Source organism: Ranitomeya variabilis, chromosome 2 (assembly GCF_051348905.1).
Source record: "Ranitomeya variabilis isolate aRanVar5 chromosome 2, aRanVar5.hap1, whole genome shotgun sequence".
Classification (NCBI taxonomy): domain Eukaryota; kingdom Metazoa; phylum Chordata; class Amphibia; order Anura; family Dendrobatidae; genus Ranitomeya; species Ranitomeya variabilis.
The window spans coordinates 771,077,888-771,102,078 of record NC_135233.1 but is presented as its reverse complement, the minus strand read 5'-3'; the positions used below and the strand labels follow the sequence as shown (position 1 = coordinate 771,102,078).

The 24,191-nt window shown below is 41.6% G+C and overlaps 1 protein-coding gene across 2 annotated transcripts in view; it reads right to left on the bottom strand.

The window, feature by feature from the left end:
- The window catches only part of RNGTT (RNA guanylyltransferase and 5'-phosphatase), a 587,560-nt gene that overhangs the window by 225,840 nt on the left and 337,529 nt on the right, over window positions 1–24,191 (bottom strand). For both annotated transcript variants that reach the window (XM_077289743.1, XM_077289744.1), the window contains exon 12: window positions 2,629–2,697. In XM_077289743.1, the coding sequence (XP_077145858.1) occupies window positions 2,629–2,697 (69 nt within the window). The remainder of the gene's footprint in view (window positions 1–2,628; window positions 2,698–24,191) is intronic.

Genomic DNA, 24,191 nt, shown 5'->3' with positions numbered 1-24,191 from the left:
TGAGGTAAAAAAAGCTAATATGTCATAAATAGTCAAGGATGTTGATGAGTCAGACATCTAACAGCTGTATAATCATACTCAGTAACTGTGATAGGCATTTCTGCCTCCATTAAGAAAAGCTTCAGTGGAAAAATGCATCATACAGGTATGGGTGACAGAGATGGTAGCCCCTTTTCAAAAAACAAAGACACACAGTTTAGGTTTCCAGAGGGTCACTATTAGGGTTGAGCGACCTTTAGTTTTTTAGGGTCGAGTAGGGTTTTGTGAAACCCGACTGTCTTAAAAGTTGGGTTTCGGCCGAAACACGAAACCCAATGAAGGATCCTCCAATTTCGTATTGCACATTCCAAATCCCTACTGCGCACAAGCGATAACATGACGATAGGCGTTCACTCCCCTAACACCTATGTCATCACTCTGCCCACGCTCATTCATTGGCTGAAAAAATGGCGCTAATCGTGTCATACGAAACGCGACTTTCGCGCCATGATCGCGTACCGCATGGCCGACCCCGCACAGGGATCGGGTCGGGTTTCATGAGACGCCGACTTTGCCAAAAGTCGGCGACTTATGAAAATGAACGACCCGTTTCGCTCAACCCTAGTCACTATCACAAGACCTTGGTGACGAGAAGGAATCCATGAATTTTGGGATAGAAAGGAACAATTAAATAAATGCTTGGCAAAATTTATACTGGTGACACACTGCAGAATGGGTTAAGGTAAAAGTAAAGTACTTACTAAATGTACAGGGTGAGCCACGTACATGGGTACACCTAAATAAAATGGGAATGGCTGGTGATATCAACTTCCTGTTTGTGGCACATTAGTATATGGGAGGGGGAAAAGTTTTCAAGATGGGGGGTGACCATAGTGGCCATTTCGAAGTTGGCCATTTTGGATCCAACTTTATTTTTTCCAATGGGAAGAGGGTCATGTGACACATCTAACTTACTAAGAATTTCACAAGACAAACAATGGTTTTAATGTAACTTTATTCTTTCATGAGTTATTTACAAGTTTCTCTTTGTTTACAGCCATTGACATGTTGCAGAGGTTAACACGTGAGGAGCGGATAGAAATTGTGTTGATGTCTGGGGAACCCAGTACCCGAGTCATTGCAGATTTCAATGCAAGACACCCTACGCAAGAAAACGGTCACCATTCCCATGTTATTTAGGTGTATCCATATAAATGGCCCACCCAAAAAAGTTTGCCTCATCACTGAACATAATGTTCTCTGTAAACTGCGGGTCCTGTTCCAATTTTTTTTTTTGCCCATTCTGCAAATTCAGTGCACCGACTCGGGAGGAACGGAGCGCTATTTGCCTATTCATGTGAATGGGTCTGTGCATATGTCAGTGTGTTTCCACGGACCGTGTCCCCATCGGCAAAACACGTCCATTTTTTAATGTCAGTAAGGGACATAAAACGTCCCGCATACGTGCATACACAAAACACACGGATGTCATCCATGTGACATGCATCAGCGCCGGGGAAGAAGCGTTACAGTAAGCGCTGTTCCCCACTGCTGGGTGCTGAACACGGCTCTCCTCATTATTCCCTGCTCCTCCGGTGATCGGCGCGAGCAGGGGAGAATGATGAGAGTTATATTTAAGTAATAAAAGAGACAACAGGCGGTAGCTATTTACTCCCATCAGCCTACAAGTGCTGCTGCTAATAACAGTGACAGCATGAGCAGCGGATGGGAGTATTCATATGCCGCTCCTGCGCTGTAAATACGGTAATTTAAAAAAAAAAAAAAAAACGTCGTGGGTTCCCCCTTATTTTTAATAACCAGTCAGACAAAACTCACGGCTGGGGGCTGGAACCCTCAGCTCTCAGCTTCTGTAAAGTTGGATATCAAGTGCCAGGTGTCAGCTGTGAGAATCAGCTGACACCTGGCGGCGACTGGCCACGCACCCCCCATGTGCATGGAACGTACTATACCATCCATGGTCAGACAGGCCCAGGTCACATGGCCGGTATAGTACATCGGATAGCAGTGAGGGATTAATATTGCCATCAATAATAACTTATGAAAGAGTAAACCCTTCACTTCTGACAGCAACGTCTATCAGCAGGAAATATATGTGATTCAAACTAGATTGACATTAGGATGATTTAAATTCTTAAAGAATAGCCATCCGAATATAAGTGAGCCCTTTCCATAAGATAAGGGATAGCTCATCAATTGTGAAGACTTCAACAGCTGAGAGCCCCAATGCTCTTGACAATGGGTGCCTCCCGAGCGCTGTCTGAAATGGAGCAAACGTCAAGCATGCACACTTCTTTTCCACCCCACTCATTCTCTATTGGAATGAGTGGAGGGAGGTGCTCAACTTCATTCAGATAGACCTCTACAGAGCTCCATTCCCATTGAGGGTCCCATTAAGTTCTCCTGTAGCCTATAGATAGTGAATAACTTATAAACTTCGTAAATACCTTTAATAGCTTTAATGAATTCAACAAAATAGCATAACTTATTGCATTGTACATAAACCTGGAATTAATGCCATTGAACTTTAATCAACAGTATAATTTTACTTTTATAGACTAATGTCTGGGTAGGGAAGATTATAATGCAATGTCACTACTGTAAGACGTTACAGTGCCAGACTGAACTTACCCCAGTTGGTTGAAAGATGAGTCCATCAACTTCATGGCTGACCTCTCTAGCAAAGCTTCCTTCAAGCAGCTGTCAATCATAAAAGTCATAATATTAGAAGAAAAAAAATACTGTATAAGAGGAAAGCAACATTTATTTAAATATAAGCTTGAGTACTTTTGTTATGCAGCTATGTTCACCTTTTCTCACACATCTTTCAGTTACGATTCTTACAGGTGCTTCTCAGAAAACTATGATATCATCAAAGAGTTAATTTACTTCAGTTCTTCAATACAAAAAGTGAAACTCATTACATAGAGTCATTAAAAACAGAGTAATCTATTTCAAGTGTTTATTTCTGTTAATGTTGATGATTATGACTTACAGCTAATGAAAACCCAAAATTAATTATCTCAGCAAATTAGAATACTTTATAATACCAGCTTGAAAAATGATTTTAAAATCTAAAATGTTGGCCTACTGAAATGTATGTTCAGGAAATACACTCAATACTTGGTCGAAGCTCCTTTTGCATAAATTACTGTATCAATGCGGTGTGGCATGGACGCTATCAGCCTGTGGCACTGCTGAGGTGTTATGGAAGCCCAGGTAAATTTGATAGCAGCCTTCAGCTTGTCTGCATTGTTGGGTCTGGTGTCTCTCATCTTCCTCTTGACAATAACCCATAGATTCTCTATGAGATTAAGGTCAGGCGACTTTGATGGCCAATCAGGCACAGTGATACTGCTGTTTTTAAACCAGGCATTGGTACTTTTGGCATTGTGGACAGGTCCTGCTCGAGAATGAAATTTCCATCTCCAAAAAGTGTGTCGGCAGAGGGAAGCATAAAGTGCTCTAAAAATGTCCGGGTAGATGGCTATGCGGACTTAGGTCTTGATAAAACACAGTGGACCTCCTGTCACGCACAGTATAGGAAAGACTAAGTGCAACACAAATGGATAAGGGGAAGGGAACCCAATACTAGGGAAGGGGGAGTGGAGACCCCTAGGCAGATCTAACGTCACCCTGTCTGCCATAACGACCCTATATAGATTATGCACCCATCGCTGAGCAGGATACCTAATCCTTGCCTGACCCTAGCAGAAAGCCTCACAGGGAAGGACAGGATGTCACTTGTCAATCCTCACTACAACTAAAGACAGAAGGGATACACAAACAAAAGGGAACACTTAGCATGACTAGACTCAGAGAGAAACACAGGTGTCCTCCAAACACCAAAGAGGAAGAAAGCCAACTGCTATAGCTCCAAGCCTCAACAGGGAAATGGAAATATCACCGGCCACTCCCAGGAGCAAGCTGGGAGTTATAAACACCACGGTCCAGGTATGACAACTAGAGCAGGGGTTAGGTTGCCACTGGGTCCTAGGATCAGAAGGACGAGGAATAAGTCTGGAAAGCAAACTGCTGAGACCTTCTGCAGTCAGATACAGTGTGACAGTCTTCAGCCTCTGACACACTTGTGACGCCTACACAAGCAGATGACAGGCTCCCCAAACCATCACTGATTGTGGAACTGCACACTAGACCTCAAGCAGTTTGGATTGTGTGCCTCTCCACTTTTCCTCCAGACTCTGGGACCTTGAAATCCAAAATTTACTTTCATCTGAAAACAACACCTTGGACTAATGAGCAACAGTCCAGTTCCAGTTCTTTTTCTCCCAGGTAAGACACTTCTGGCATTGTCTATTGGTCATGAGTGGCCTGACACAAGGAATGCGACACTTGTAGACCATGTCCTGGATACGTCCGTGTGCAGTGGCTCTTGAAGCAATGAATCCAGCAGCAGTCCACTCCTTGTGAATCTCCCCCAAAGTTCTGAATGGCCTTTTCTTAATCCTTTCAAGGCTGCGGTTATCCCGGTTGCTTGTGCACCTTTTTCTACAACACTTTTTCATTCCACTCAACTTTCCATTAATATGCTTGGATACAGCACTCCGTCAACAGCCAGCTTCTTTAGCAATGATCTTTTGTGGCTTACCCTCCTTGTGGAGTGTGTCAATTACTGAATTCTGGACGTCACGTCAGCAGTCTTCCCCATGATTGTGGAGCCTACTGAAACAGACTACGGGACCTTTTCAAATGCTTAGGAAGCCTTTGCAGGCGTTTTTTATTAATTATTCTAATTTACTGAGATAATGACTTTTGGGTTTTCATTGGCTATGCGTAATAATCATCAACAATAACAGAGATAAACAATGGAAATAGATCACTCTGTTTGAAATGACTATGAAATATATGAGTTTCACTTTTTGTATTGAAGAACTGAAATAAATTAACATTTTAATGATATTCTAATTTTGTGAGAATCACCCACATTTGTCTACATTAAACATTTGGAGTAAGAAATTGTTTTTCCGTGAATATGACTTTCATTGAATGGCTTTGAAATAACTAAAAGCAGTTGCTCAGGTTGAAAATACACTGTGTGTGTATGTATATATATATATATATATATATACACTCACCGGCCACTTTATTAGGTACACCATGCTAGTAACGGGTTGGACCCCCTTTTGCCTTCAGAACTGCCTCAATTCTTCGTGGCATAGATTCAACAAGGTGCTGGAAGCATTCCTCAGAGATTTTGGTCCATATTGACATGATGGCATCACACAGTTGCCGCAGATTTGTCGGCTGCACATCCCAAAGATGCTCCATACAAGGCAGGATGGATCCATGCTTTCATGTTGTTTACGCCAAATTCTGACCCTACCATCTGAATGTCGCAGCAGAAATCGAGACTCATCAGACCAAGCAACGTTTTTCCAATCTTCTACTGTCCAATTTCGATGAGCTTGTACAAATTGTAGCCTCAGTTTCCTGTTCTTAGCTGAAAGGAGTGGTACCCGGTGTGGTCTTCTGCTGCTGTAGCCCATCTGCCTCAAAGTTCGACGCACTGTGCGTTCAGAGATGCTCTTAGGCCTACCTTGGTTGTAACGGGTGGCGATTTGAGTCACTGTTGCCTTTCTATCAGCTCGAACCAGTCTGCCCATTCTCCTCTGACCTCTGGCATCAACAAGGCATTTCCGCCCACAGAACTGCCGCTCACTGGATTTTTTTTCTTTTTCGGACCATTCTCTGTAAACCCTAGAGATGGTTGTGCGTGAAAATCCCAGTAGATCAGCAGTTTCTGAAATACTCAGACCAGCCCTTCTGGCACCAACAACCATGCCACGTTCAAAGGCACTCAAATCACCTTTCTTCCCCATACTGATGCTCGGTTTGAACTGCAGGAGATTGTCTTGACCATGTCTACATGCCTAAATGCACTGAGTTGCCGCCATGTGATTGGCTGATTAGAAATTAAGTGTTAACAAGAAGTTGGACAGGTGTACCTAATAAAGTGGCCAGTGAGTGTATATATATATATATATATATATTTTTTTTTTTTTTTGGGGGGTGGGGTAATATTTGTATAGTTGTGCAAACAGATGCAACTTCCTAATATACTTGGGTTCAACACAGAGGGAGCTTCTATTGGGCTCAGCACAGAGGGAGCTTCTTATTTGCTACTTTACCAGTCATGTTGTGAAGAGGGCCTTGTGACTGCTGATCTCAGTAGATAAGACAGCTCCTTTCTGTGTCTCTGCATCAGCAATAAAACTGAAGGAGGATTTCCAAGCTATTTAAATGAAGCAGTGAGCCAATATTTTTCATAAACTACACTCTCTCCAGTGTTATAGCCAGAAGTGGCTAGGGACCAGGACTGCCCACGATATATCTTGTGATCAGGGCAGCTTTCTCTATTCCCATGGTAGTATTATCAGGAATCTTTTTGCAATTCACAAGCATAAAACCAGCTTTTTTATGAGGCTGGATAACTAATTTATAGCTGAGATACACATGCAGTTTTGATGTCAATTGCAATATTTTTTTCCGCACCTTTTCTTTTTATAAACCAATCCCTAATGCTAAGTTCACATGTTCAATAATCATCCGTTTGAAACAGATCCTGCAGCAGTCAGTCATCTTAACAGAACAATCCTGCTGACATTTTTTTGTCTTGCTTAAAAAAAACTGATTGCAACTGGATCAGTTTTTAACACTGGAATTTGTGGAAAATGGGTCCGCTGTTTTTCTTCCATTTGAAACATCTGTTTTTTGCTTACTGGATTAGTTTCAAATGGATGACTATTTGTCCAGTAGTCTTCTGCCTGAACCTGATACAATAAGCAAAAAATGTATCTATTTAAAATGGAAGAAAATAGATGGCTGTTAATGGATCCGTTTTCATAGACTTCAATGTAAAAAAAGGTATAGCAAAAGAATAGTATATTTTTTATTTTACAGTATTCCATTCTGTAAAATGTAAATACTGGACAGTCACTTAACTACCAATACTCTGCATTGGATTGATCCTATATGGGAGCAAATCTATTATAACTCAATTACAAACAAAAGGGTAAAAAGCAATAGAATAAGCAATACATCAAATGTTCTCGGTGATACACTGAAGTAGTGAATATTATTACACATGAAGAAGAAATCATTTACAACACAGCCTTTGCTCAGTACTTGCACAAAAACGATACAACTGACAAGCCGAATTCTGACAAGTCTTATGTTTCAATACAAAATGTATGAAAGGATAACAGCAGAAGCTTCTTGCTCTGGCTGCATCTCAATTCCATAAAAATGTCAGTTTCTCTTTCTAAACATCTCTTTCCTGATATCATATCATTTCACTATTGATTATTCATGTATGGAAGCGGTGTCAGAAAGCTACAAAAGGCACATTTCTTGGGAGCAGAGCTGAAAAGAGAAAAATAGACATCTCTGGATAAATCAATGGCGAGGCACGTCTGCCTAAGACCACCACATGCAGAGAATGACAAATTGCGAACCTCTCATTGTCATGTCTATAGTTACTATTGTATGAAATTGGTTAACTCTTTAATATGCGGGATATATACACGTTTAGTCAAACTTGAGGAAAATAAATAAATATATGGTTTTATTCTTCCATGACAGTAATACAAAGGGTTTAAACTTGCATTACTAAATACTTTGTAAATCCAAAAAAGCTGCAGAGAAACTGGAAGACACAAAATAATAGATAAGCTAGGTGTAAGCTAAAGAGGCAGTAATGATACTCTTTCACCAGCTCAATGACTCGCTTGCTCTGCAGAATACTATTATGTTATTAATCACCGCCATTGTGTGTACTGAGAAGATGCATTAAATTCTAAGCTCCATTTCAGAAAAAGGCAATTTCACATCAAGATGCACATTCGTGTCAGGCCGATGTTCTATGTACTAAGGAGTAGCGCAAGCATTTTCAAAAGTAAAAAAAGGGATTTTAATGTAATTTAATTTAATCAAAATAGTAAAATAATTATAAAATGATTGTTACAAAAATTATATAAAAAATGTGTTCTAAAAATTTTTCTGAAACAGCCAACATTTTTTACCCTGCACAGTCTAATCTACGTTCGCTAAAATAAAGATTCATGAATGACCAAGCGATTTTAGAAATATTATGTTCCTAGGAGTTAAGTCTGCATTCAATTATTCATTAACTACTGTAGGTAAAAAAATATTTAGTGTTCCCATATGTTCCCATTACGAGTGCGGTTGTGAGGATATAGGGTACCAGTGACTGTAAAAGTTGCCCTGACTGTGTAAAACTTTCCAACCAATCACTATGGGGACAATTCTCCAAAGCTTTTAAGCCACAGAAGTGGGGCAAAAGCTTTGAAAATTCACAAAATTTTTGTGCAACACAGAAGTGGTGGAGTTGTGGAGGATCCATGCCCACCCATCCAATTCATCTAAACAGCCAGCGCTTTTTTGCATGGCAGAAATGTTACACACAGAGGTGACCACCACTAAGGAGAAGCACCAAACAGATCAAGTGGTTGGCATCTCTTTATGAATTTGGTGCCTCTTGTGCTCCGTCAAGACCTCTAAAGTTTTTTTTTGTTTTTTTTACCATGGATGGTAAGAACAAACAAATCAATTTTGCAACAAATCAACCAGACATGTACAGTAGCTTCAAGCAATGATCACCAGGCTACAAATAGTCTATTTTGTACACATCAATGCTGGAGGAGAACATCATGGTCGGAAGAGTAGATGGAACACTGTGAAGAGAAAGACCATCAACCCAATGTGCTTGATAACATCCAGATTATATCAAAGAAGACCTTCAAACACCTATCTAGACTTGTAGAATATCGATCTTCCTACAGATCGTTCATCCATCAAGTTGTCATGGCTCGAGATTGAATAACGACGATAACTTATAAATAATCAAAAGTTTAGGGAAGGGTTTATTTTCTGCATGGCACCCTGTGATATACACAGTGGAGGAAAAATCTTACTTACCGGTAATGGGATTTTACAGAGCCCATGACATCACCACCTGAGAGAGGGTATCTGCTCATCAAGGACAGGAAACCTACTGAATAAAAAGGCGGTACCTCTCCTCCAAATCAGTTTGGGTTTCAGAGCATGAGAGGACATCCAGACAGTTCGTAACATAACCGTCACCAAATAAATTTTTCTTAACACCCTTAAAAGTGCACACCACAAGTGACAAAGCAGGGGAGGGAATATAAGGGAGCAGTTAAGGGCTCTGTAAAATCCCGTTACAGGTAATTAACTAAGATTTTTTCCCTTTCCCATGATAGCACCACCTGAGAGATTTAAATAGATCAAATCACCCTAGGTTGGGATCACCGCTTTCAATACCTTTCTCTCAAAGGACAGGTCAACAGAGGATGACAGTTTAAGACGATAATGTTTATAAAAGGTGGAAGGGGAAGACCACGTGGCCACCTTACATATTCTGTCGATTGACACTTCCGCTCTTTCAACCCAGCAGGTCGCCATTGCTCTGGTGGAATGGGCCTTCAGGTTTTCAGGAACTGGAATATTACTAGAGGTGTATGTTTAACTAATGGCATCCCTGATCCATCTAGCTATGGTCCCCTTGTAACATGATGCCCCTTTCTGATCCCCTGGAATGACACAAATAAGGTCTCACTCTTCCTCCATTGTCTTGTCCTGTCTAAGTACTGTATCAAGGCCCTCCTAACATCTAATGTGTGAAGTCTGTGTTCCTCTACAGTCTTTGTTTTTTTTACAGAAAGAGGGAAGAACTACCTCCTGACTTCTATGAAACTTTGAGGTTACCTTGGGGAGATAAGCCAGATCTCACCTCAAAACTACTCTCTCAACCAATATCTGCATAAATGGATGATTAATGGATAGATCCCGTAAATCACTAACCCTGCGGGCTGACGTCAGGGTCATTAACATCACTATCTTTAGTGTTCGTATTTTAGCTGGCACTTCATGTAGGGGTTCAAAGGGCGATCTTGTTAATGCTTCATGAACTAGATTTAAGTCCCAAGGAGGCATCTTTGGAGCTGGAATTGGTCTTGACCTATGACATGCTTTAATAAACTTAACCACCCATTTATCTGCCGCCAGGTTATAGTTGTATAGTGCCGCTAAGATTGATACCTGTACCATCAGGGTGCTGGTGGCTAGGCCCATCTCTATACCCCTTTGAAGAAACTCTAATATGGTTCTGATTGGGACCATACTCCCAAAAGACTGCCCTGAAAAAGTTAAAACTTAGCCCATATCCTGCCTTATATATCATAGTCATTACAGGCTTCCTACTCTGCCATCAGGGTAGCGCTTAAGGCCAGGGAGAATCCTTTCTGTGTTAATATTGCCCTCAAAATCCAGGTCATCGAATGTAGACCTGACCTCTGAGGATGTGACACTGGGCCCTGCCAAGGAGACCCGGAACATCCAGGAGAATCCAGGGATCTGATAAGGACATCTTCCTCATCCAGGAGAGCCATGGCCTTTTGGGCCAAAATGGAGCAATGAGCATGTCCTTTGCTGCCTCCTCCCGAATCTTCCTCAGGACTACCGGTATCAACATCAACGGGGGAAAAGCGCAAGCTAGCTGAAAACCCCAAGGAATCTGTAGTGCGTCCACCGCTTATGGCTTTTCTCTTGGGTTTAAAGAGCAGAAAATGTTTTGTCTTCCTGTTGGCAAACAAGTCTATCCCTGGTTGCCCCCAAAGCTCCACAATCTGCTGAAAAATTGATGGAACCAGTTCCCATTCCCCTTGTTTTAGGGCTGTCCAGCTGAGAAAGTCTGCCACTTTATTGTCCTTCCTCTTTATGTGCAGAGTAGATAGCTGTACATGATGTTCCTCCCTCCATAACCTGGAGAATTGCTCGAGATAGCCACATTAGGGTCTGGGATTTTGTGCCTCCCTGGTGGTTGATATAGGCCACCGACGGTCGGTTGTCTGACATTATGTGAACATGGTTTCCTTATAAACGAGGAAGAAACTCTAATACAGTATTTTTTATTGCCAGTGGCTCTTTGTAGTTTGAGGAATGGCCGGCTTCTGCCTCTGACCAGACCCACTGGACTATGTGGTCTCAGATATGTGCCCCATCCTTCTGCACTTGCATCTGTCACAATCATGTCTAATATCTGGTAGGACCATGGAATTCCCCTTGACAGATTCCCTGGATCCAACCACCAGGTCATGGAGTCTACTGCTTCTCAGGAGAGCAAGATGTTCCCCTCTAAGTGCCCTGCAAGCTTCCTTTCTCCCTCTAGGACATCCTGCTGTAAGGCCCTAGAATGAATCTCAACCCACTGGACTTCTGGAATGCATGACGTCATTGATCCTAGTAAGGACACAGCTTTCCTTAGGGACATGACCGAATTGGTCAATGCTGCTGATACCAGGGCTACAATTCTGAAATTCTTCTCCTCTGGCAGTAGACAGGCCTATCTCTCCAAGCCCAAAATAAGCCCTAAGGATTGAACCTTCAGGAACTGCAGCCTCGACTTCCTGATATTTAACATCCAACCCAGCGTTGACATTGTGATCTGGATGTGCCTTAGATGAGCACTGCAATCGTCTTTTGTTCTGCCGATTACTAAAAATATTGTCCAGATATAGCACTATCAACACGTTCCTTTCTAGCAAATGTGCAGTCACCTCCAGAACTATCTTAGTGAAAAACTCTTGGGGCCATGGATAGACCAAAGCACAGAGCCCTGCATTGGAAATATCTGAGTTGTCTCTTTATAAACACCACTACCCACAGGAACTACTTATCTACCTGATGGATGGGGACATGATAGTATGTGTCCCTCAAGTCTAAGACACTCATGTAGCAGCCTGGGAATAAGATCTTTATTGCCAATTTTATTGACTCCATCTTGAACGGACTGTAGACCAGGAACGTCAATCCTTGGAGTCTTCTCCCATATGCCCAGCTTCTCTTTGTCAAAAGGATATCTCCTCCTTGAAGAAGATGGTAGTGGACCTTTCCTTTCCAGATTCTTCACTCTCTACTAATGAGCATTTTGATTTTTTCTTTAACTGGAAAGGAACGCCTCTTCCTCTGCTGCAGGCCACTGAACATAATGTGGTGGACTGTTCTAGTAGTCTTGAGATCAACTATGCCCATAGTGGACCTGATTGCTCTAACCAACCTGTCTATGTCGTCAGCTGGTACGCAGCTCCTACCCCCGTGTCCTCATCAGAGGAGGAAAAGGGGGAGGAATCTGTCAGGTCCAAATCCTCCTTCTTAAATGTTACCGATCTCTCAGAATCCGATGACAGTAGTTATGGCTTCCCCTCCTCTCTATGTCCCATCAGGTGTTTTAGGGACCCCTGGACCCCCGATCTAATGATGGCCTTTAGGTCCATAGCTAACCCGGGGGCTTCCTCTGAGACCGTCTGTTGTATACAACCTGGGCAGAGTCTCTTACTACAGTTGTGCTAAAAAATGTACATACCCTGGCAGAATTTTTGCTTTCTTGGCCTTTTTTCAGAGACTATGAATGATAACATCAAAACTTTTTCTCCACTCATGGTTAGTGGTTGAGTGAAGCCATTTATTGTAAAACTACCATGTTTTCTCTTTTTAAAATCATAATGACAACCCAAAACATCCAAATGACCCTAATCAAACGTTCACATACCCTGGTGATTATGGCTTGATAACATGCACAGTAATGGGTTTGAATGGCTACTAAAGGTAACATCCTCACCTGTGACCTGTTTGTAATCAGTGTGTGCATAAAAGCTGAGTGAGCTTCTGGGATCCAGACATACTTTTGCATCTTTCTTCCAGCCATTGACGTTTCTGGATTGTGAGTCAAGGGGAAAGCAAAATAATTGTCAATGGATCTACGGGAAAAGGTAGTTCAACTGTATAAAACAGGAAAACGATAAAAAGATATCCAAGGAATTGATAATGCCAGTCAGCAGCGTTCAAACAGTGATTAACAAATGGAAAATCAGGGGATCTGTAAAAACAAAACCACGGTCAGGAAGACCAACAAACATTTTGTCCACAACTGCCAGAAAAATTGTTTGGGATGCAAAGAAAAACCCACAAATAACATCAGATGAACTGGACTCTGAAAACTAGCGGTGTCGCTGTTTCAACATGCACAATAAGGAGGCACTTGAAGAAAAATGGGCTGCATGGTCAAGTCGCCAGAAAAAAGTAATTACTGTGCAAATGCCACAAAGTACCTCCCCTACAATACGCAAAATAGCACAAAGACAATCCTCAAAATTTCTGGAACAAGGTAATTTTGAGTGATGAGACCAAAATGTAACTTTTTGACCACAGCCAAAAACGTTACATTTGGAGAGAGGTCAACAAGGCCTATGATCAAAGGAACACCATTACTACTGTAAAGTACGGAGGTGGATCGCTGATATTTTGGGGATGTGTGAGCTACAAAGGCACAGGAAACTTGGTCAAAGTTGAAGGAAAGATGAATGCAGCACGTTATCAGCAAATACTGGAGGCAAATTTGCCATCATCATCCCGGAAGCTGCGCATGGGACGTACTTGGACGATCCAACACGACAACGATCCAAAACACAAGGCCAAGTCGACCTGCCATTGGCTACAGCAGAACAAGGTGAAGGTTATGGAATGGCCATCTCAGTCTCTTGACCTCAATATCATTGAGCCAAGCTGAAGAAATCTCAAGTGCGCAGTTCATGCTAGACAGCCCAGGAAGTTACAGAAACTGGAGGCTTTTGCCAAGAAGAGTGGGCAGCTTTACCATCTGAGAAAATAAAGTACCTCATCCACAACTACCACAAAAGACTTCCAGCTGTCATTGATGTTAGAGGGGGCAATATACAGTATTACGAAATGGGATATGTGAATATTTGATCAGGGTCATTTGGATGTTTTTTGTTTGTCATTATGATTTAAAAAGAAAATACACAGTAGTTTGACAATAAATAGCTTCACCCAACCACGAACCATGAGTGAAAAAAAAGGTTTGATGTCATCATTCATATTCTCTGAAAAAATGGCCAAGAAAGCAAAAATTCTGCCGGGGTATGTAAACTTTTGAGCACAACTGTGTGAGTGCAGGGTAAGTCCCCCTTACACGGGACACACTCCCTATTGTTGTTTTGTAATACGTTTCAGGGGCCTTTCCTAGTAAAAGAAGACACGGAGAAAGGGGACCTGTGTTAATACAGTGCACTTTCACGTAGATCATTCAGCTGATAAATCTACGGTACCTCAGATGGAGGCTGAGCTGATTTAGAAGAACGTCTCCCCATGGAGGTGGGCTCGTGACCTGCCTTGCCTTTCAGACTGGCCCTGCTGCTTGTATGACTGCCATTGCTGCATCCTTGCCGATGCTGCTGGCAATGCTGCAATGGCTCCTATGTCAACCACAGTGATGATGGTGGTGGCGTCGGCTGCTGCGGTGGCTGCTGCAATTCTTCCATGATCTGGATTGCTGCAAGACATGCCATCATCTTCCTGGGCACATCCCCTTATATACAGGACGAAGCAGGTTCTCCATCTGGTTCCGCCTTCTGGTATTCAAATCTGGTGCTGTGTGCAGGGATCCCCAGTAGCCCTGCATATGAGCAGTCCCGGATGGCCGCTGTAATTCCCGGCACGCTACGTCATTGGGACGCACCGAATATCATCCTGCATCCCTGCACGTGCGCAGACCCAGGCGGCCTCGCTTTCTGGAGCAATCGTCACCAGGGCACGCCGGCTCCATCCAGCTTCCCAGGCACGTGCGCAGACCAGGAAGCAAGTCCCTGCGCACTTCGCTGGTGCGCCCCCTGCAACCCTCTGCTCGCACAGCCCTGGACCTCATGTCAGCCAAAGACATTAATCTAAGAGGTCTCTGACTGAATGGCGCTGCACCATCCTCTCGGTCAGTGTTACCTCACCCTCAGAAGGAATCCCTCGTCCTGGACACGCTCCCAGTTAAGTACCGCTTCCTTCTTCAGGTTGCCACAAGGACAGGAAATTAAAGTGATGTGGAGGAGAGGTACCGCCTTTTTATTCAGTAGGTTTCCTGTCCTTGGTGGGCAGATACCCTCTCTCAGGTGGTGCTGTCAAAACCAGAAGATCCCATTGTAGGATTTGTAAATAATTAAATTGTCTTTTACAGCATGAAATAAGTATTTGAACATCTACTACCAAGCAAGAAATCTGGCTCTCACAGATTGTAGACCTGAACAAGACTGCGATGGGCTACAGGACAATAGACAAGCAGCTTTGTGAGAAAGCAACAACTGTTGGTACAATTATTGGAAAATGGAAGACACACAGGATGACTCATTCTTCTTTGGTCTGAGACTCCATGCAGGATCTCGCCTAGTAGGGTAAGGATGATCCTGAGAAGGGTAAGGAATCAGTCCAGAACTACATGGAAAGACCTGGTCAATGGCCTGAAGGGGAGCTGGGACCACAGTCTCAAACATTACTGTTAGGAACACTCTATGCTGTCATGGATTAAAATCTTGCAGAGCATGCAAGGTCCCCCTGCTCATGGTAGCACATGTCCAGACCCCTTTGAAGTTCGACAATGACCATTCGGATGATGGAGAGGAGGCATGGGAAAGGACATGTGGTCAAATGAGACAAAAATATAAATCAACTTGACTCGCTGTGTTTGGAGGAAGAAGGTCGAGTACAACCCCAAGAACACCATCCCAACCATGAAGCATGGTGGTGGAAACGTCATACTTTGGGGTGCTTTTCTGAAAAGGGGGCAGGAGGACTGCACTGCATTGAAGAGGATGGATGGGGTCAGGCATAATTAGATTTCGGCCAACAACCTCCTTCCTTCATTAAGAGCATTGAAGATAGGTCATGGCTGGGTCTTCCAGCATGACAATGACCCAAAACATACAGCCAGGGAAACAAAGGTGTGGCTCTGTAAAAAGCATTTCAAGGTCCTGGAGTGGCCTTGCCAGTCTCCAGATCTGAAACCAACAGAAAATCTTTGGTAGGAGCTGAAACTAAATGTTTCCCAGCGACAGCCCTGAAACCTGAAAAATCTGGAGAAGATTTGTATAGAGGAGTGGGCCAAAATCCCTGCTGCAGTGTGTGCAAACTTGGTCATGAACTACAGAAAACTTCTAACCTCGGTAATTGCAAAGAAAGGTTTCTGTACCAAATATTAAGTTCTGTTTCTCTACTGCACCAAATAATTATTTCATGGAAAAAAATGCTAATTAATTATGTACAAAAATCATAAAATATGATTTTCTGGATTTTGTTTTAATCTCTTCACCCGGAAGACTGTTTCGTCTTCCTGACCAGGACACTTTTTTCAATTCTGACCAATGTCACTTTATGAGGTAATAACTCTGGAACGCTTCAATGGATCCCAATATAAACTGTGCAGGAGGTGTGGGTTAAATCCACGCTGCCTTAATGATGAAGTTCCAAGGATAATAAATTTAAACAGTGGTTTATTCAACGCGTTTCAAGGTCAATGCGACCTCTTCTTCAGGATATTCCACATACAATGGATCCCAGTGATTCAAAAAAAGTTTTGTCGTGACACATTGTACTTTATGATAGTGGTAAAATTTATTCAATATGACTTGCATTCATTTGTAAAAACATTGGAAATTTGGCAAACATTTAGCAATTTCTGGACTTTTTATGCCCTTAAATAAGACAGTTATATCATGCAAAATCGTTAATAAATAACATTTCCTACATGTCTACTTTACATCATAATTTTGGAACCAGTAATTGTTTTTTGTTAGGAAGTTATAAGGGTTACAGTTGAAAAGCGATTTTTCATTTTTTTCAACAAAATTTACAAAACCATATTTTTTTTTTTAGGGACCACATCATATTTGAAGTCATTTTGAGGGGTCTATATGACAGAAGATACAAAAAGTGACACCATTCTAAAAACTGCCACCCTCAAGGTGCTCAAAACCACATTTAAGAACTTTATTAGCCCTTCAGGTGCTTCACAGGAGCTGAAGCAACGTGGAAGGAAAAAAATGAACATTCATTTTTTTGTCACAAAAATGATCCTTCAGCCCCAATTTTTTTATTCAAGTGCCTCAAAGAAAATTATAACGTTGAATCGTGAAAAAATAAACAGTTTATTTATTTTCACAAGGGTAACAGGACAATAGGGGCAGCTAAAGTTGTTGTTCAATTTCTCCCGAGTATGCGGATAACCCATATGTGGAGGAAAACCACCGTTTGGGTGCACGGCAGCGCTTGGAAAGGAAGGAGTGATGCTTTGGATTGCAGACTTTGATGGAATGGTCTGAGGGCATCATGTCTCATTTGCAGAACCCCTAATGTGCCTAAGTAGTGGAAATCTCCCACAAGTGACCCCATTTTGGAAACTATACCCCTGAAGGAATTTATCTAGAGGCATAGTTTTATAGTATTGATTATAATACTTTTGGTTTTACTGGTGTATGGATTTCTAATGTGGTGGTATGTGTAAGTTGTACGGAGTACATCAGATTATAAAAGTGTGTAGTGTAAACAGGGTAAAAACAAATTTTATTAATTTGTTGACGAGTGGTACGCTTTGAAGCAATCCTTAATGCAAAGGTACTGTATGGTTTGAGAACCTGATCTGAGAGATCTACACCCCCCATGTACTGATTGTAATCCAAGATACAATCGGGCTTTGGGACTTGTGTTGTGGTACCACAAACAGTGACAAGGGAGCTGTTGTCATGGTGTATGGTGGACAAGATAAGGTCATCTCTTTTGTCCTTATACTTGACCACCAGCATGTTGTCGTTGCATTGGGCTCTGCTTTCGCCTTTTCTTAGCATTTACCCAATTAGCGGATAAGGGAGCCCTCGCTGATTTTTTCGCACAGTGCCATATGCAACTGTACTTCTGACAAAGAGGGTCTTGAAGAGTGGCATGCTGGTGTAAAAGCTATCAATGTAGAGGTGATAACCCTTATCCAGCAGTGGGTGCAGTATTTCCCACACAATTTTCCCACCCACCCCCAGGACGTTAATCTGGGTGTCTTTACCCTCGTAGACCCTAAATCTGTGAACATACCCTGAGCTACTCTCGCACAGTTTGTATAGTTTAATTCTGTACCTGGCCCTCTTACTAGGCAGGTATTGTCGGAATTTTAGCCACCGTTTGAAGTGAACTAGAGTTTCATCTATAGCGATGTCCCTTTGGGGGTTATATGCCTCAGCAAATTTTTGGCTGAAGTGTTCAACCACTGGCTGAATTTTATATAGTTGATCAAAGTTTGGATCGTCTCGGGGAGGACACTGTGCATTATCATTATAATGACAAAAGTTTGGGATTGCTTCAAATTGTATCCTTGTCATGGCCATACAGAATATTGGTGTACTGTAGAGAATATCAGTACTCAGTACTTCAGTATTGCTGAAGCTCTGGTTTTCTGACTATGCCCATATGCAGCACAATTCCCGAAAATGTCATTAGTGAAGAGCGAATAGCATTGATGCTCGGGTCTCCCCGAGCATGCTCAGGTGATCTCAAGAGTATTTGTTAGTGTTAAGAGATTTAGTTTTTGTTGATGCAGTTGCACGATTTATGGCTGCTGGACAGCCTAAATACATGTGGGAATTCCCTAACAGGCATTCCTCACATGTATTCAGCCTGTCTAGCAGCCGTAAATCATGCAGCTGAGGCGATGAAAATTAAATCTCAAAGAACTAACAAATACTCCGAGATCACCCGAGCAACAATGCTATTCGCTCATCACTAGTCATCATCTCTGTTGCATTTACAGGGGTCCATCTGACGACATGGGATTTTGGCTGAAAAGTAGATGGGCATACAAATTTGTCTGGGCCACCATAACATTTATCATTTCCTCACAGAAAAAGAATTTAAAGAAGTCTACTTCAGTGAGGCCAATGGTGTCAAATTGGATTCCTGAGTTGCCGATGAAATCTGGAATGACGGGCTGATAATTTTCAGGGACGTGCCACCTATATGGGACCGATTGCTGCAGGAGTTGCCTGGGTCCTAGGGTGCCTTGCTGGGAGTACTTTCTCACTAAATGAGGAGGAAGATGAATAGACGAATGTGGGATCTTCCTCAGTGGATGAATCCATTCGGAGGCAAGAAGGCGTATGCCTCCTCTGGTGAATAGCGTCTTCTTGACTAATAAGCCATTTTTATTTTAGTTTTCAAAACCCCGGGGATGTGTGTGTAGTGGTGCTTTTACAGGTGTAATGTGTGGGGCTTGTGTAAAGCGTACTATTTATTATAAAAAAAAACTGAGAGAATAAAAAAGTAGAGAGAAAAAATGTAAAATAAACAATTAAAAGAAAAAAATGAAAAGAAAAATCAGATGTAAAAAAAAAAAAAAAGTTTGTATAAAATAATTTTAGACATTCATTACACTAATGCCCTCCCTTTAAATCTACCCAATGCAATTTTTTTTCTTTTTTATTTTACAAAATAAAAACGAACGTCACCAACAACCTAACGTACACTCCCCTAATGCACTAAAAATGTACTTGAATCAAAAAATTATTATTTTTTACAAAAGAAAAACGGACACCACCAACACTGTAACGTACATTCTCCTAATGCACTAGAAATTACCCAGAGATAACACGGTAGGGATAACAGATGCTATCTCCCTACCTATGAAACTACTCTATACTTTTTTTTTTCTTCTCTAAAACAAGATCAGACGTCACCAAACACTGACGCCGGCTACACTAACATGCTACTTATAAAAATTACTCTGTGCAATTTTTTATTTTTCTAAAAATTCAATTGGAAGGGGAGGGGAGGGGGTACTGGAACAGGGATGAAGGGGACTGGGACGGGGATGGGGGAGTCGTTGTTGCTGTGATCACAGATGAGTCACACAGCAGCCAGCACAGCAGTCAGATCGCAGGAGAATCGTACAGGAGAACGCAGCACAGGAGGCAGGAGATCGCAGGGGGATCACACTGGCCACCAATGAATCTTCACTCAGGTAACACAGAGGGGGTCTCATAACTGCTCTTCATGCTATCTTTATCTCAGATTTGGCATGTAGAGGTGATCGCTATTTTAGATTAACCTCTTTGGCACTGATTGGCCTGAAACTATTGTTCAGCCAATCAGCTCCAAAGGGGTTAATCAGGTGAGGTGAAGTCGCAATCACCCCACCCACTGTGACGGCTGTGATTGGTGCTGCATCACACAGCACTGATCACGGCATGTCACATGTTCTTTTTTTTTTTTTTTTAAACTTCATTGACATATTGCCTTGATTGGCTTGTCAGAATTGACGAGCCAATCACAGCGATCGCCGCTGCAGAGGGCGGTACAGACTCCTAGGGCGACGTGGAGGGATGGTCTGCTGGGACAGAAAAAATAGCGGCGCCGTACAGATACTGCTCTTTGAGGGAACGCACCTTCAACAGAGCAGTTACACTTCATAAATACTTGCTACTTTGAGTTGGTACATCACATAAAATCCCAATACAATACATTTAGTTTTGCGGATGTAATGTGAAAAACTGTGGAAAAGTTCAGTGGGTATGAATACTTTTTCAAGGCACTGTAAAGGCAAGCAATTTCAGTAGAGAAAAATAAATTCTGTATCGCCATGGCTAGGAACTGGGGTATTACAAATTATTTTAACACTTTTTCTCTGAACTTCAATGCAGTTTTATTACATAAGCCATGAAATGGATCCTTGTTGGTTTCTGCAGATTATTGTTTATCCTTATTATGAAAGTAACATTTTATGAATTCTGGTATCTCATGTCCCAGTGCTTATTTAAATGTTAATATCACAGTCCCATGGAAGATGAGAGCAAAAAATATTCCGAGTCTGAAAATGAGTAAGGCAGATGGCAAGTGTAAAGTTATAACTAGTCTCTGCCATTGACAATCCCTTTACCACGGCAACAGGTCCTCACTATGCTTATTGTTTCTTTGTAGTCACGTTGTGTCTCGTCATTATTGCAGGTACACATATTGTCATGCTTTTGGCAAAAAAACCTATAATTATGTAATTTATAGCTTATAATGTTAAAGGGTATGTCTCAATATCTTGAAAACAAGCAACTTTTTAGTTTCCCTCTTACTAAGATTTCTCTCCAGTCTTGAGACCGGAGGTTACCGGCCTCCAATGCAGTCTCAGTGGTAGCCGTTCTTCTGCACCAGGAATGCAGCACCCTAACTCTATCTATACAGATTATAGCACTGATCTAAAGCAGCCTAGATCACTGGGTCTGGCTAGCTTTAGTGCCCCTGTACTTATCTGATAATGCAGAGACAATGCGGACTTTGCTTGCAGTATTAAGAAAGAATTTGGACCGGCAATGCATAGTCTGCTGGCCATTGGTCCAAATGGTCAATCAGGTGATACAAGTGAGCAAGCAGGAAGCTGGGAAAAGATCGATTCCTGAAGTGCAATGTTTAGAAAACCCCTTTAAAGCAAACCGTCAGCAGGATTTTGCAAAGTAACCTACAGACAGTGTCAGATTGGCACTGTTATACTGCTTAAAATGATACCTTGGTTGTTGAAATCTGTCTTGTGGTTGTTGTTTACTCTGTATTTGTAGTTTTCAGCTAAATAGATTCTTGTGCTTTGGCGTGACCTGTGGTTGGGGCTTTATGTTACATATGCATCCTTATGGGCTAATGTCAGGTCAATGATGCTTCACTGACCTGCCTCCTATTTTACATACTGCATATAATAGCGTTGGCTTTGAAAAAAAAAAAAAAGACCCCTCCAGCAGATTGGCGCCTGTGCCTGCGCAAGTAGCATCTATCTCTGGAACACGAGAATCTCACTAACTGAAAACTACAAATATAAATTAAACAACAACCACAAGACAGATTTCATCAAACTAGGTATCATTTTAATCATTGTAATGGGGCCAACCTAACACTGTAGTGTACTTTGCAAAATCCTGATGACAAGTTCGCTTTAAAGGAAACTTTTCAACTGAATAATGCTGCCCAAACCACAGACAGCACAAATCAGATACTGGCTGTACAATTGTAACCTTCTTTTTTTTACTCTAAAATGCTGTAGCAATTCAACAAAAACATACTAAGCAAAGCCAAATTGGATTACTAGTGCTAGGCAGGCTTTTGTGGCGACTTCCAGCTGCCTGTGGCTGACAAGTCTCTTCTTATGTGTGTTTATAGGGCAAAACCTGACAGTCAAAGATATTGGGGTGGGGAGAAGTCTAGTCATCTGACACACACATCCCCCAAATGCTGAATGCTGAAATGCTGCCACATGAAAGGTTCCCTTTCCTTCACGCATACAGCTTCATAATGTAAAGGAACAGCAGTGAAGAAAGTTTCCATTAAGCTCTTCCTATGTGAGATGGAGCTTCTTTTCCCTCAAGGTTTTATTTCTTCTGCCGACTATGCATTAATAGCATAGTCGGACACAGTTATATCAATGGGATTCATCGAGACTGGTTGATTCCAGTATGAATAGCATCTTATTTACAGATTTTGCAAGTAGGAATTTAAATGTACTATTTAAAACAAAGAGACAGAAGGGAGAAATGGGTAAAAAAAAAAAAAAAAAAAAAAGACTATGAAGTCCACAACTTGTAATAAAATATAAATAATCTTTATTAGATACAGTATAGAAAACAGGTGAGAACACACATTAAGTACAAACCACCGAATAAGCGCATGACTGCACCAGGGGGCGCACAGAGCCAGGGGACGATGGCTGCCTATATTTCAATAAAGTTATCAAAACCATTCCCTCCCTAATAAAGGGGTATAGAAAAATAGTGAAAATAGTAAATGGGCGCACAGACCCCGGGAACCTGGACGGCTGTGTTTTATCTAAAGGCAATAACATTCATTCCCCTGTGGTTAGAATTTCTGCCTTGGGTGGCATTGGGTCTCTTATACCATAAGCAATTTGTCCAATTTGGAATTTTGTTAGATTCCATGTGCCACACAGGTGCAGATATAATCATTTATTACAATACGTCATTTACTATTTTCCTATACCCCTTTATTAGGGAGGGGATGGTTTTGATAACTTTATTGAAGTATAGGCAGCCATGGTCCCCTGGCTCTGTGCGCCCCTGGCGCAGACATGCGTTTATGCGGTGGTTTGTACTTAATGTGGCACTGTGTCCTCACCTGTTTTCTATACTGTATCTAATAATGATAATTTATATTTTATTATAAGTTGTGGTTTCATGGTCGTTATTTTGGGGGTTTTGACCCATTTCCCCCTTCTGTCTCCTTGTTTATCAGCGACTAGTCCGTATGCCATATCCAATATTGTTATCAGCGGATATTTATTCTCCTTTCTACCTGTGGTAATACCTGTGTAGATGGTAGCTATGCTGATTAAAGTCGTGATTTTGCTTATTCACTTTATTTAAACCAAGATATACCATGTTGTTTTCAGTTGTACTTGCACAATATGCATTGCTTATATAGCGCTATCATATTCCGCAGCGCTTTACATACATTCTCACCGCTTTCCCCAATGGGGCTCACAATCTAAATTCTCTATCAGTGGGTCTTAGTTTGTATTCTTATTAGTCTCTCAGAGTAAATGTACAGCTATTACAGGGAAGACTTACTAAATGTTTACAAAGAAAATCTATGCAAAGAATACATGAAACTGTATTAAGAAACAATCTCTGGCAGACACATTAATTCCTTAGTAAAAAAAAAAAAACAGGCAGAAGGCGAGCATCAAACATCTTAAAAACCTGAAACTGTAAGCGCATGTAAATAAGCAATCATCCTCATCCTAAGGCACTCCTCTGAAACGTGAACTCTGCCAGCCATCAAGTATAATTTGGAGAATAAATTACAATTCTCTAATAGCACCGAATGATGACAGTGAAGGCACAATGCACAAAAATACCTATTCCCATTCCATTATGTATCCTGTTATCTGCTGTAATTGTTGACGAAATACCCTGCAATTTTAAAATGATATAAAACAACCACATAATTGAATAATTGTATAATGGCTGTGAATGTAAAAACACTGCTTACAATCTGCATTGTCCTGATGCCGCGGGCTTATAGGATGCAATAAACAGTGACTGACATTTTCAGTTGAAAATTCATTTCTAATCAAGAGCGTCACCATTTTGGAGTTTTGGGACTGGAAACATGGGGAAACAGAACTCTGCATCAGGAATTAAAGCACCATTCCAGAGGGTTTGGTTTTATTTCACTGCTGGAGTGGTGCTACTAATCTAACTTCCCTGACCTTAGAATGATACTTACCAGAGGCCATCTTCAGCTGTTCGTGGTGCTGCTCCGGTCCA